This window comes from Limulus polyphemus, unplaced genomic scaffold (genome assembly GCF_000517525.1).
Source record: "Limulus polyphemus unplaced genomic scaffold, Limulus_polyphemus-2.1.2 Scaffold1618, whole genome shotgun sequence".
Lineage (NCBI taxonomy): Eukaryota > Metazoa > Arthropoda > Merostomata > Xiphosura > Limulidae > Limulus > Limulus polyphemus.
This window is the reverse complement of record NW_013667228.1, coordinates 26,193-39,662: the sequence shown is the minus strand read 5'-3', so window position 1 is coordinate 39,662 and position 13,470 is coordinate 26,193. Positions and strand designations below refer to the sequence as shown.

The window sequence follows — 13,470 nt, the reverse complement described above, 5'->3', positions numbered from 1 at the left end:
CAGAAGTTGGTGTTAATTCTGATGTAAATATTTCCAAGAAAAATTGGAACTTCTACAACTCCTTTGGAGGCCTTACTCACTCTAGCATACATGGTGACCTTGTGATTGCATTGTCAGCCATAAGTGATCATTGTCTCTGGGCTGTTATTGCTGAATTGTTTGCTAGTGTCTCTGATGGGTTTCAAGATCATACACTCCTCAGTTTGTTAATATCCACCATTGTCTGATGATTTTGAACAATATCATTCTTTTTTTTTGAGACCAATTTGCTTTTAATATCTACAGAGCAGAATTGTCTGCTAGCCTTAATCCTGAAGAAACTTCTGCTGATCCCATTTCTCTCTTATCCTCAGTATATTCTATTTTAAATCTTCAACCGATTTATTTTACACCTGAAGGTTCTAGTGTCATGTTAGACATTTCATTACTTGAATCCTTATTTCTTCCATCATCTTTTTTTATTCAGGTTGTTGCTGATGCATGCTTTTAGAAACTAGCAAAATATTAGTAGACTTCATATTTCACTGCTCATGTGATTTCTCAAGCTCTTGATCCTCAGATTGGGTATTGGAGGAGAGTATTTCACATGGTTTTTTTGCTTTGACTTGTCATCCATTTTTTGCTTTATACACTTGTTCTGAGACTTTCTACTTCTACACAGTTAACTATTCTCCTGATTTCTTTAGTCACAATCAAATATATATTTTGCAGTCTTCATGATTGGATCTCACTAATATTGTTTCTGCTACTAAGTAGCTATTGGGTTTATTTGGAACTTTATCCAATCATGCTGTGTTGCAAAGTATCAATTCCCCCACCCCCATATCATTTCAGCTGACCTGGAAAGAACTTTTTTTTTCCTAGGTTATTTTTACTTAACAGGTATTTCACCTGAAGTGGTTTCCTGTTCAGGAGAAACAACACAGCAGGAGTTGATTAAGTTTTAGCATCTAGTTTTGCTTCTGGTCGTCGTCCTTCTTCTAAATGATCAGTAAATAATGTTTCTCCTGCTGGACATGCATGGTTTCTATCATAATAGCAATTACAGAAATCTGGATTATAGCAGGAAAGTGAAGCTTTTAAATATCTTTTTGATATAAGAATGATAAGTTTCATGGAAGGTGGGAAAGTGAAGAAGTATGAGTAAGTTTATTTTTGTTCTACAGTCAAGGACAGTTAGAATTTTAGTCACATTTATGTTGACAATACGAGAGCAATTGAATATTTTGTGTGAAGTGTTGTAAAGCTGGCCTTCATCTACTGAACCAGTTACCTAAGAAAGAGTTAATGTAATTTCCTGTTTCTTCACATAGCATCCACAACCCCCAACAAATGAGTTCAATGTAGGTATGAAGCTGGAAGCTATTGATCCTAGAAACGTAACTTCTATATGTATAGCAACAGTTGTGGATATCCAAGGCCCTCGGCTTTGCCTAAGATTGGATGGAGGAGACAACAAGAATGACTTTTGGCAACTTGTAGATTCTTCAGAGATACATCCTGTTGGTCACTGTGAAAAAAATGGTGGTATGTTACAGCCACCTCTGGGGTTTCGTATGAATGCTTCTTCTTGGCCCATGTTTTTGTTGAAGACTTTAAATGGAGCAGAAATTGCATGTTCAAAATTATTTAAGAAGGTAGTACATTAAATATGTTTTAGGGTGATTAATAAATTAAAGATAAATATATGTATTGTGTAACTTATCTATATGACAACTTTTTTATGCAAAAATATAGCATTTTATCATAATTTCTTTTATCTATTTTTCATTAACATGTTGTTGGGTTCTTTATTCATATCTTTTTTTCATCTTTTAAAACCTTATTTGTAACAGATACATTCAATAATAGGATATGATGAAGTTCCTGTGGGTGATGTAATATCTTAGTGTTGAAGTATTAAGTAATTGGTGTTAGTTTATTTTGATGTATGTATGAAACTTGTTCATAGCTATGTTTAGTCACTGTATTTGTAACTAACAACTAAGTATGATAAATTCCTAGAAGTTTGAAGAAGTAAAATATTGCCAGTATTGATAATCATAAAAGACATATTCATTGGTTAAATGTGATATAAGACTAACTTTTTACTCAAGCCAAACATGAATAACCTTTGGCTAAAAAGCAGATGATAAACAATGTAGCATTGAGTACCTTTTTCCATCAGTTTCGTACCTGAAGTAAACTTCCTCTTGTGTTATAGAAATGTTATCCTAAAATTAGTAATCCTATCAATTTTTCACACTCATTTCTCTAAACTATTTCAGGTACTTAATTTCTTATAGGTCCATATAATCCTTGTTGGTTACAGTTCCTAATAACATATGAGCTGTGTGAAAACGTAGGAAAAATACCACCAATGCTAATTACTGCTCATATTTTATATAGAAACTTAGAGTGCACATTTTCTTGGTAATTTCTTTACACTGAGAATTCTAACAAACAAAAATATAAATTAGTCATTGTGATGTAATATGTGAGCCTATGGTAGTAAAGGGTATAAAAATAAGATAGTAATTTGAGGGTTTATATATATATATATATTAATTACCAAAAACAAGAGGAGCAGTTAGAAATTATAATAAATAATAGTTTATAACAAATTTAGGAAACCTAATACAGCTCTTAACTTTAAAAAACAAATTTAAATGTGGAATACCTTATTGTTCATAAAAGGGTGTGTTTTTTTTTTTCAATTTATTACCTTCAGATTTGAAATGTGTAAATTCTAGGGTCATGAACATTGTAATTTTTGGTTACAATATGTACAATGGGAGAACTTTATTTCATTTTAGCTTTAAATAAGTTAATTTTACAAGTATGAATGGAAGTATTTATACATGCAATTTTTACAAATTTCCCAAGAACAGCTATAGATTAATATAATATATAATCTTAGTTTTGACACAAAATAACTATTTAGATATGTAGGTTAATTTTTGAAATTTAAAGTCTTAAAGTTTAGATATAGGATGTACAACCACAGTTTTATGTCATCTTCAAAACCTCTTAATCTAAATGTTAATCAGAACAATCTCCTTGATAGTTATAGGCATTTTACTCAGAACAATCTCCCTAATAACTCTAGGCTTGTTACTAAGAGCAATCTCCCTAATAATTGTAGGCTTGTTACTAAGAGCAGTCTCCCTAATAACTGCAGGCTTGTTATCAGGAGTGATATCCATAATAACTGCAGGCTTGTTACCAAGTGCAATCTCCCTAATAATTGAGGCTTTTTACCAAGAGCAATCTCAAATAACTGGGCCTGGCATTGCCAGGTGGTTAGAGCATTTGACACACAATCTGAGGGTTATGGGTTCGAATCCCCATCCCACCAGACATGCTTGCCCTTTCAACCATGGGGGTGTTATAAAGTGATGGTCAATACCACTATTCATTGGTAAAAGAGTAGCCCAAGAGTTGGCAGTGGGTGGTGATGACTAGTTGCTTTCCCTCTAGTCTTTCACTGCTAAATTAGGGATGGCTAGCGCAGATAGCTCTCATGTAGCTTTGCGTGAAATTCAAAACAAACCAAATTCTAATAACTGTAGGCTTGTTCCAAGACCAGTCTCCCTTATAACTGTAGGCTTGTTCCAAGACCAGTCTCCCTTATAACTGTAGGCTTGTTCCAAGACCAATCTCACTTATAACTGTAGGCTTGTTACCAAGACCAATCTCACTTATAACTGTAGGTTTGTTACCAAGACCAATCTCCCTTATAACTTTAGGCTTGTTACCAAGACCAATCTCACATATAACTGTAGGCTTGTTACCAAGACCAATCTCACTTATAACTGTAGGTTTGTTACCAAGACCAATCCCACTTATAACTGTAGGATTGTTACCAAGACCAATCTCACTTATAACTGTAGGTTTGTTACCAAGACCAATCCCACTTATAACTGTAGGTTTGTTACCAAGACCAATCTCACTTATAACTGTAGGCATGTTCCAAGACCAATCTCCCTGAAAGCTGTAGGCTTGTTACCAACAACAATCTCCCTGAAAGCTGGCTTGTTATCAAGAACAATCTCCCTGATAGCTGCAGTCTCTTACCAAGAGCAATCTCCCTCCTGATAGCTGCAAGTTGTGACACAAAACAATATTCCTGGTAACTGTAGACTTGTTATCCAATTCAATATCCCTTATAGCCACAGGCTTGATACCAAAAACAATTTTCCTGGTAGATGCAGGCTTGAATGTCAACTTGCTCATTTGGAACACATTGTTGTTCTTTTTGCAGTTTAATTATCACAGTAAAATTACAATTTCACATGTATCATGACAGCAGTAGTTTTATTATGGGTTCTAAATTGTGGTAAATTTAGTAACATCATGGATGTGTTCTGTTTGGCCATCAGGAACCACTTACACCAAAATCTAATAAATTTAGAGTGGGCATGAAATTAGAAGCCTTGGACAGAAAAAATCCACATTTGATATGCCCAGCTACAGTGGCAACAGTAAAAGATGACATGATATTTGTTGCTTTTGATGGTTGGAGAGGAGCCTTTGACTACTGGTGTAAATTTGAATCAAGAGATATTTTTCCTGTTGGATGGTGTAAAGCAAGTGGTCATCCTCTTCAGCCTCCAGGTTATAAAGGTATTTCATGAACTTAAGACTGTTTTACCATCTTATTTTATTTTTTGTTGATATACATTATGAGGATTTAAATTTTTATGTACATTTTTAAGAACCACTAGTTAGTACATTATGAGTATACAATAAAAATATTTAGCATTCTGCTGTCAAATCCAAGTAGCAAAATATATTGCCTTTTATAATGTTTCAGTACTAGCTTGAAAGAGAAAGATGTGTTATTTTTAGTTAACATCTTCATGAACTTTTAACAACTTAAAAATTAAGAATAATTAAAATTTTACTTTTCTTAACATGGGATACTTTTATAATAAAAGGTAATTACTTTCATTAGTATGTTATTTCAAAGTAATGTGTTTTAATAAAGTCCCTCATTTTCAATATAGCAGTGTGACATTGTTCTTTCAAATTTTTGTCTCTGGTTTGAGTAATTTACATTTTGTGTACTGGATACAGTTTCCTTTTTTCAGATAGCAGTGTGACATTGTTCTTTCAAATTTTTGTCTCTGGTTTGAGTAATTTACATTTTGTGTACTGGATACAGTTTCCTTTTTTCAGAATTTATGCATTTTGTTCATGCTCTTGTAGATGTTTTAAGACAATTTTATCACTCCTACTCATTTAATAGATATTTTTTCACTGATTCAAACTATTATATGAAGCTTTTAAAGTTACAGTGATGAGAGAACATTTATTAAAATGTGAAAAACTAATAACAATGCTGTTTTAGCTTTAGTAGGAGGTAAGCTGAAGACACAACCTAAAGTTAATTCCTGTCAGCTTGTACCTTCAATCCCTCCTCTTTCGTCATCCCAACCTTTATCTCCTCGAAACACTCAACGTCCTAGCAGCAGCATTCGAGCAAAGACTTCTACCAATAATAGCCAGAAATCAAACAAACAATCAAATTCTGTAACTACATCAATATCTGCTGGTACAGATGAAGAAAATTTGTGGCCTCTTAGATCACTAAGTGTTTTAGTTACAGAACCGGACACAAGCACTGTTTCTAAACAGAATCCCACAGGTTAGCTTGTAGTTTTACTTTATTGACATTTGTTGGACCTTATTCAGAAATGAAGTTTAACTTCTTACAAAAACTTCTTCTTTTTATTAAAATTGCATGTACTTATTTTTATAATACATTTGTGTGTGTGTGTGTGTGTATATATATACTTGTGTACTTGTACTTGTACCTGATGATGACAAAACATTGCGAAATGTTGTACATTTGCTGTTATGTTAAACTTATATTAAAGTTTTTCTTCATTACCCATTCAAGCCATCTCCAGCCATTATTACAGTAAGGGTGTTTGATAAAAGAAGAAAATCATATATCAATTCTTGTACAACACTCTCAAGCCGTAAATGACTTTATCATCAGAATAACATATTTCTCTACACAAAAAAATAATTAAATGAAAGAGATTGCCCATAAAATTATGATTAAAGGCCAGATACAAACAGTTCTGTATTTTACATTTTTAGAAGTATAACTAGCTGAAAAGATCATTGGTTGTTTTTTTAGGGGGGGATTTTCTTTAAGTCTGACATTGTTATTTGCTGCTTTAACTCTCCTAGTTCAATTTTACTTTTAGATATACAATAACAAAACAAAGAGACCAAAGTTTCTATGTATTTTTTACTCAACCTTGTACTTTTGGGGACACGTGTCCAGAGGTGAAATTCTCCAAAAAAAAGTAGAGGTGCTCAGCTTGGTGAAGTGGACCTGTTTTTGAAAAAGAAAAAAAAAATCTGTGTGTAAACATAAAATATGAAAATGCAGCTCAAATAAGTCCTGATACTAGTACCACCTTAAAAAATAAGTTCTGGTACTCAGTACCAGTGTGTACCAGCAGAATTTCACCCATGCACATTTCCAATTGTCTGTTCCCATTGTTTAATCCAACATATGGGTTTCATTCAGTACCCTTCAATATCATCATTAGGCATATGCAGCATTACCATACCATTTAAACCATGTAACTGATGTTATGGTGGTTTGTAATTGTTTTGTTTTATGTTCCCATGTTTCTGACATCTCCCAAAGTTTTTAACACTCCATCACAGGAGTCATCCAGTAGTGTAATGGTGACTGGAAACATTGATATTCAGTGATATTCCAAAACATACTTACCACTTCTCACCCTGTAGCTATTTCTTGATCTCCAAGGTTTCCACTCTTTGCCCATCTAAGCATTGAAAACACTTGCTCCAGTCTTTTATTGGCACTCGAATGACCTTGGCAAATTCTAATTTCTATCTAAGTACTGTATATAAGCACCTAATTTAGATAATGTAGTTACTTTTTCTTGACAAAGCATTCAGCAGTGGTTTCTATAAACAGGAGTATTGTGGTTATTCACAATTTACATTGAAACTTTGAACATACTTGGCATTACTACAATTATATCTTCGTTTATATTTATAAATTACTTTAACAAGAAAAAGAAAAACATACAGAAGAGTATGAATTCCAAAATTAATGTTTCTACTACTGAGGCCAACCAGACCTTTTCTCTTCCACCTCTGCTATCTGGTGTTTGTCAATGGCTAGGGGAGGATTCACTCTCAGTCAGAGTAATCTATGATATGATCTGTTGTGAGATGGAGTCATATATGCAGACCAAGGGTGTCTCTCTAAGGGGTTGTGAGGTGGTTTTAAGGACCTGGGACCAGCTGGGGAGAATTTAGTCTTGCTTTTTCTGGCTCCTTCTTTTACTAGGTTGGCCTCAATAGATGATCATCTTGATCAGCCACCTTCAGTCAATGTTCTTCAGTTGGTTAGTCAGGTTAGTGAGGTTTTGGGGGTCTCTCCTATTGCATTTGACACTACTACTGTTGGCAGAGTGGACAGCAAGTGACTACTTGGTTTTTCCACCTTCTTCTGATATTACTGTTCATGCTGCGAGATTTGCCTCAATTACACGATGGGATAGCTTGTCCCCCACGTTTATTGAAACATCATGCTTTGGCATATCACCACCAGGAAGTGGTATATTTAGATTATCAATGGTTTAGTTTCGAACCTGTGAACACATTAAACAGATCACAGTTTTCTCGAATATATCTTACTCTCAAGATTGTCCTGAGTATTTATCTTCGATCCAACTTTTGTTGGAAGTCTATCAACATTTCCCTAAGCAACTTGAGGATGAGTTGGGATTTTGCTGACATCTACATCAGGCAGGTTGCCTTCTTCGGTTCTTTCTCTGGTTTTTTGGCTGGCTTATTGTTGGGATTTATTGGTTAAAGACATTTTGTTAGAAAGTGTTCATTTATCGTCTTCTGCCCTCAGGGAGTTATTGGAAGCTCCTTTTCTCCATCCCATGTTGTTTGCTGGAGTTCCAGAGATGTTAGAATAACGAATTGATTCAGCTTCTATACATTCTTCTTTATCATCATTGGATTCTTGCCTTTCTGGTGCTAATTTGGAAGTGTCAGCTCGTAGTGTTTCCCAACCCCTCCTTCGATTTTCATAATAGTCTGTCCATATTCTCAAGGATTTTCGGCTCAGGCGGACCATCAACAATGGCGTCAGTGACTATCCTGTGGGTGGGGAGAGCACAATTAAATCACTTTCTGGACATCTGGAGTTCTTTCACCAGGGATCTATGGGTACTCTATGTTCTGACTTCAGGATTGGTCATTCAGTTTACGTCACCTCCACCATTATCTGCATAACCTGTTGCATTTTCACCTCCAATGGATCCACAGTGAGTGGAACTTTGTTTCTAGGCCATAAGAGAGGTGTTAGTCAAAAGGGAAGTAGAGAGGGTCGATTCCGTTCTTCCAGGATTTTATCTCTGTTTATTTATTGTACCCAAGAAGACTGGAGATTTGCATCCTATCATCAATCTGTCTCGACTCCACCAATTTTTAGATCCTCCTCGCTTTACAATGGAATCTTTTCTCAACCTATGATGGCACTATGGATGACCAAGTTCAATGTTACCGATGCTTATCTCCATATTTCCGTAGTGGAATCTTCCCAGAAGTTTCTCAGATTTGTGCACAAGAGTCAGGTGCTGCTGTTCAGGGTTCTACCTTTTGGTCTTGCATCAGCACCTTATGTCTTCTACAGGGTTAATCGAGCTTTTTCTCGTCATCTGCATTCCTTGGGCCTGTGCACACATCATTATATGGACAACTGGCTCTTTCTGGCACCATCCCATCAATTAGCAGAACAACCCTCTCAGATTCTCCTTTCAGAAGCCACAAAAGCAGGCTTCCTTATCATACTGGAGAAATCTGTTCTGTCACCAACACAATATCCCATCTGTCTGGGTGTATTTTTCAGTACTCACTTAAGTTGTACTCAACCAAACCCCATCAGGCTTCAAGCCATAAAAAAAGCCACCAGGATTTTATTAATATCTCCTTCTCCTGCTGCATGGATGGTTCTCTCTCTTTTGGGGATGTGAGCATCCCTTGAGCCTCACATTCCTTTGGGATGAGCATATATGAGGTCCCTTCAGTGGTCACTGTATGACCAATGGAGCATGCATTCCGATCCTTTGAATCATCCTGTCTCATTACTTAGGAGCAACATTGTTGATTGCAAATGGTGGTTGGACCAGAACAATACTACTATTGGGGTACCCATTCCACCACTTCATCCCGAGCTTCATCTGTTCAGAGACATATCTTCAGGATGGGGAGCTTATCTTCAAGGTCAGGAGTTTCAGGGTATTTGGACAGAAGACGATTCTACGTTCTTGAACTCCTTGCATTATACTGGGCAATGGTTCAAGGTCTATTTCTCTAGAAGGGAAAAAAATTCATGATACATTCTGAAAATTCCATGGTGGTATCTCAGAAATCTCGTCAACGAGGCACACATTCTCAAGACCTTTGTTTTCGTACCTTAGATATTCTCTACTGGGCTCATTCATAGCATATCAGTCGTTTGACATGTCATGTTTCAGGAGTGATGGATTTACTTGTAGATCACTTGTTTTGACCCAACTGGATTCTTCCAACAGAATGGATGCTACATCACGAGGTCTTTCATTGGATTTGCTCTCAGTTCGGATTTCCAACTATTGATGCCTTTGTGACTCACTGGAATTCTCAACTACTGTTGTTTTGGTCTCCGATATTTCATCCTCAAGCACTGGCAGTAGATGTGTTCACTCAGGACTGGACTGGTTTACATCTGTGTGCCTTTCCCCAGATTCATCATATCTCTATGTCATCAGCCACCTGGTTGAATTACCCTCTGGAAGACTGTGCAGGCTGGTATGTGGACTACTCCTTATACTTACCTATCTCATTACTTATATGATCTGGTAGTTTCCTCTTCTGACGATTTTTGACTACCCCCTTTAGCTATTTTGACCACATCTGTTAGATTTTAACCATAGGTGAGTATTTTCCTCAATTATATACTCATTTATTTCCAGGGTCCCTTTATTTTTCACTGTTGCCCAGTCAGGTATGCTTTCTTTTATCAATTCCATACTAGCAATCACTTTCACAATAATTACTACAGGTTGCAACAGTCTCTATCAAAATGGGGTGTTCCATAAGACCATCTGGGCACATACCGGATGGTATTACCTTATTATTATAGACTGCCACACATGAATTGTCATGAGTAAAGCCAAAGGGGAACCTGCCGATTCCTACCAATCTTCATGTTGAATAAATAAGGGTTAGTTTGCCTTTAAAAATGTAGGGAACTTGGTTCACCTATTGCACAGTTTCCAGATCACTGTTCCTCATGACTCCCCAACACATATTACCCCCAGACTTTATTAGTGGAGCTCGGAAGTCCATACCACCTTGCCCACTTGGTTGAGGAGTGAGGATGAATGTTCATAATTCCAGACCAGATGAGTTCTGTTTCTTTGGTTGAGCACAGATAGCTCATTATGTAGCTTTGTGCTTAATTATAAACAAATCTTTGGTTGAGTAAGGCATACACGATCCTGTCATTCTGAGCCTGGGGTGTTGCCTTTTGAACTTCTTCAGATGAAGGAGAAACTTTGTTCACTTTGGTGTTGCTTACTTTTTTGTCGTGATTCTGGTGGTGCAAAAATGCATCACTCTATAACTACAGGTTGGGATCCAATTAAAAGTATATATATAACATTGTGATCAAATACCCCTAGCCACCAGTATGAGATATAGGTACTACAACCTTTTAATTCCAACCTCGAGTTGTGGAACCTCAGCTATCAGGGTGGGGCTGGCCTATATGATTACTCATATTCTATTCCACCTTTGATATAAGAACTGAGTTCCAGGTGAAGAGCATACCTGTTCTGGATGTACTGCTGTTCCCCTGCTCTTGTGCCATCTTTATCTTGGTACACTCCTGTTCTATACAGATGCTTTCAGTGTGGTTCATGCCTGCACCAGCCCTTCCACCTTCTCAATGTGGGATTCAAGCTATAGTATCAGTGGAGGTAAGTTTGCTTTCAAGTTAACATTTACCTAAACAGAAAATGTATCTCCAATAATACTTACCTCCACTGACACTCTCCCACCCTACCTCCGCACTAAAAGCCGGTTTATGTCTCGAAAGAGTGATTAGATTATCTGAATAAGGTGCTTATATACAGTATCTAGATAGAGGGCACATTGAAGTTGGTGGAGAATTTTGTAAATTTGAATTTGCCAGGGGCATTCGAGTGGGGTATAAAAGATTGGAGCAAGTGTATTCAATGCTTAGATGGGCAAAGAGTGGAAACTCTGAAGATTGAGAAATAGGTATAGTGTCAGCAGAGCTACATATTATTCGAAATACATTTTCAATTTAGGAAAATGTCAACTTACAGCTGTTGTGCACCACGTGGTTGTATCCATTCTAATCTCGGTTCAAGGATTGTCAAACTCCTGTTTTTGTTACTTCAGCTCAGCCTGACCCTGTCTTGTTATATTTTACCATTTTGTATTTCCACCTGTGCTTTTGTTTATTGTTCTCTCTTCTCGATGTGGAGCTGGCAGTCCCACTTTTGTCCTTCAATGCTTGGATTCCACAGGTATATGTCTTTTGTTTTTCTTTCTCTGGTAATATTTTGCTAAATATTTGGCTCCTTTATTGCATGAGTCGCATTTACTTTATTGTTTTTTATCAGTTTAGGGATCTCCTCTTTTTCCTATATTTTTCTTCCTTTTCATCCACTTCTTTACATCTTTTACTATACTACTTTGTTCATTCTCATGCTTCATATTCATCTGGAGGACTTCCATCATGACACCACCACCTTTACTGAGGCAACGTGGAAATACCTTTTTTTTTCTACCATGTCCTTGGCCTTCTTCCAATCTTGTGGAAGCTCTGTCCTATGACATTCCACTGATGAACTCTCTTTGCTATAATCTACCGAGTTCCTCAGGTACTTTCTCAGGATTTTTCATGTGCTTCTATCCTCCATCTCACCTGTTTCAAAAATTTCAGGGAACAATTCCTCAACCCAACTTTAAGGTATTAATTCCATGAAGATGGAAGGTAGTCAGTCATATTATTCTGTCCCACTTATCCCAACTTTGGCCTTTCATAGGTTCCCCAAGGGTAGTTTTCTCACCATATGGTAGATACTCTCATAGATGACGAATAACCCAATTCAGCATCTCAAACATGTTCACTATATCTAGCTTGTTTGTCTGCCTTTTGCTTCCTGTGGTTCTTCCGCAATAAGCAAACATTTTGTTCTTGGTCATTCCATTCAAGTTGGCTATGGTTCCATCTTTTTTTTATTGGGTCCAGTGGTTTTCACTTGGAGGTTACATTCATGAAGCCTGTTGTTCCACTTCTCTATGAACATTTATCCTCTAATTACCACTTCAAATGTAGCATTTCCTGGTGCAACCTCCTTCTTTTGGAGTCATCTCAGTTTGGGTGGTTGATATGGTTCTCATCCTCATCCTCATATTTCACTCACTGTGGGGCCTATCGCACTCTGTATATGAGGCAGACTCAGTCTACTTCTTTGTCTTTGTGAAATGGAGCTTTTGATACCAGATCTCTCATGTCTTTTTCATTTACAGTATTTTTTGGAGGTTTCTTTCTTCTCATAAAACTGTCATTCTTCTTGGATGTGCCATTACACATTCTTCTCAATGGTTTCTGGTCTGTCAATGCAGGTATCATTATCTCTTTTGAGGCCATGACAACAACATTCAGTTGTAGATCTTCTGTCTCTCAAGAGCTTGGTCCTGGCAGCAGGTCAACTATCTTGCCTAGGCCTGGACCCATCCCACAGAGTGGTTTCTCCTTCCTCTGGTGTTTTCAGTGGATTTGCATTTGCTCCCACTTTGGGGATCCTGTCATCATTGCCTTTCCAACTCCAATCCACTCCTTTGTTATTCAATCCCAAATTCTACAGGCCATTGACATATCTTTATGAGATTTTGCAGGTGGGGATGTGAACAAATCCCTACACATTAGTGTTCTATTAGTTTCACCTACCGTGACTTCATTTCCCTTCATTTGCCATTCCCTACTCTTCACAGTGACTCTGATGGTAAATTATTTTCTCCTTTCTTTTTTGGCTCTCATAACTACCTTATTCACCATATATGTATATGTATATTATGGAGAGGATGGAACCCACCAAATGATCAGTATTGTCTTGCCTGATAGGGAATACTTACTCAAGATCTGCATCGAGTGAGGGGGGAAGGAACAAAAAAAGTTATGCCCATCTGCATTTCTTAGTGTGAGCTGCTTTCACAACACCATTTTAGCAGTGTTTATATATATGTGTGCATTATTCTTCCAGGCCATTGTACGAGGCCTGTGAGAAAAGTATCCGACCTTTTTTTTTTTGCGATAACCTGATGGATTTGACTCAAGTGCGCTTGCATGAGCCGACCTTGAACCTTCGTGCGCATGCATGAATGTTTTCCCGATTGTTG

The 13,470-nt window shown here is 36.9% G+C and overlaps 1 protein-coding gene across 1 annotated transcript in view; it reads left to right on the top strand.

Moving 5' to 3' along the window:
* The window catches only part of LOC106464312 (polycomb protein Scm-like), a 100,210-nt gene that overhangs the window by 62,329 nt on the left and 24,411 nt on the right, over positions 1 to 13,470 (top strand). Inside the window, exons 6-8 of the mRNA XM_022392012.1 lie at positions 1,314 to 1,637; positions 4,362 to 4,605; positions 5,333 to 5,629. Coding sequence (XP_022247720.1) covers positions 1,314 to 1,637; positions 4,362 to 4,605; positions 5,333 to 5,629 — 865 coding nt within the window. The remainder of the gene's footprint in view (positions 1 to 1,313; positions 1,638 to 4,361; positions 4,606 to 5,332; positions 5,630 to 13,470) is intronic.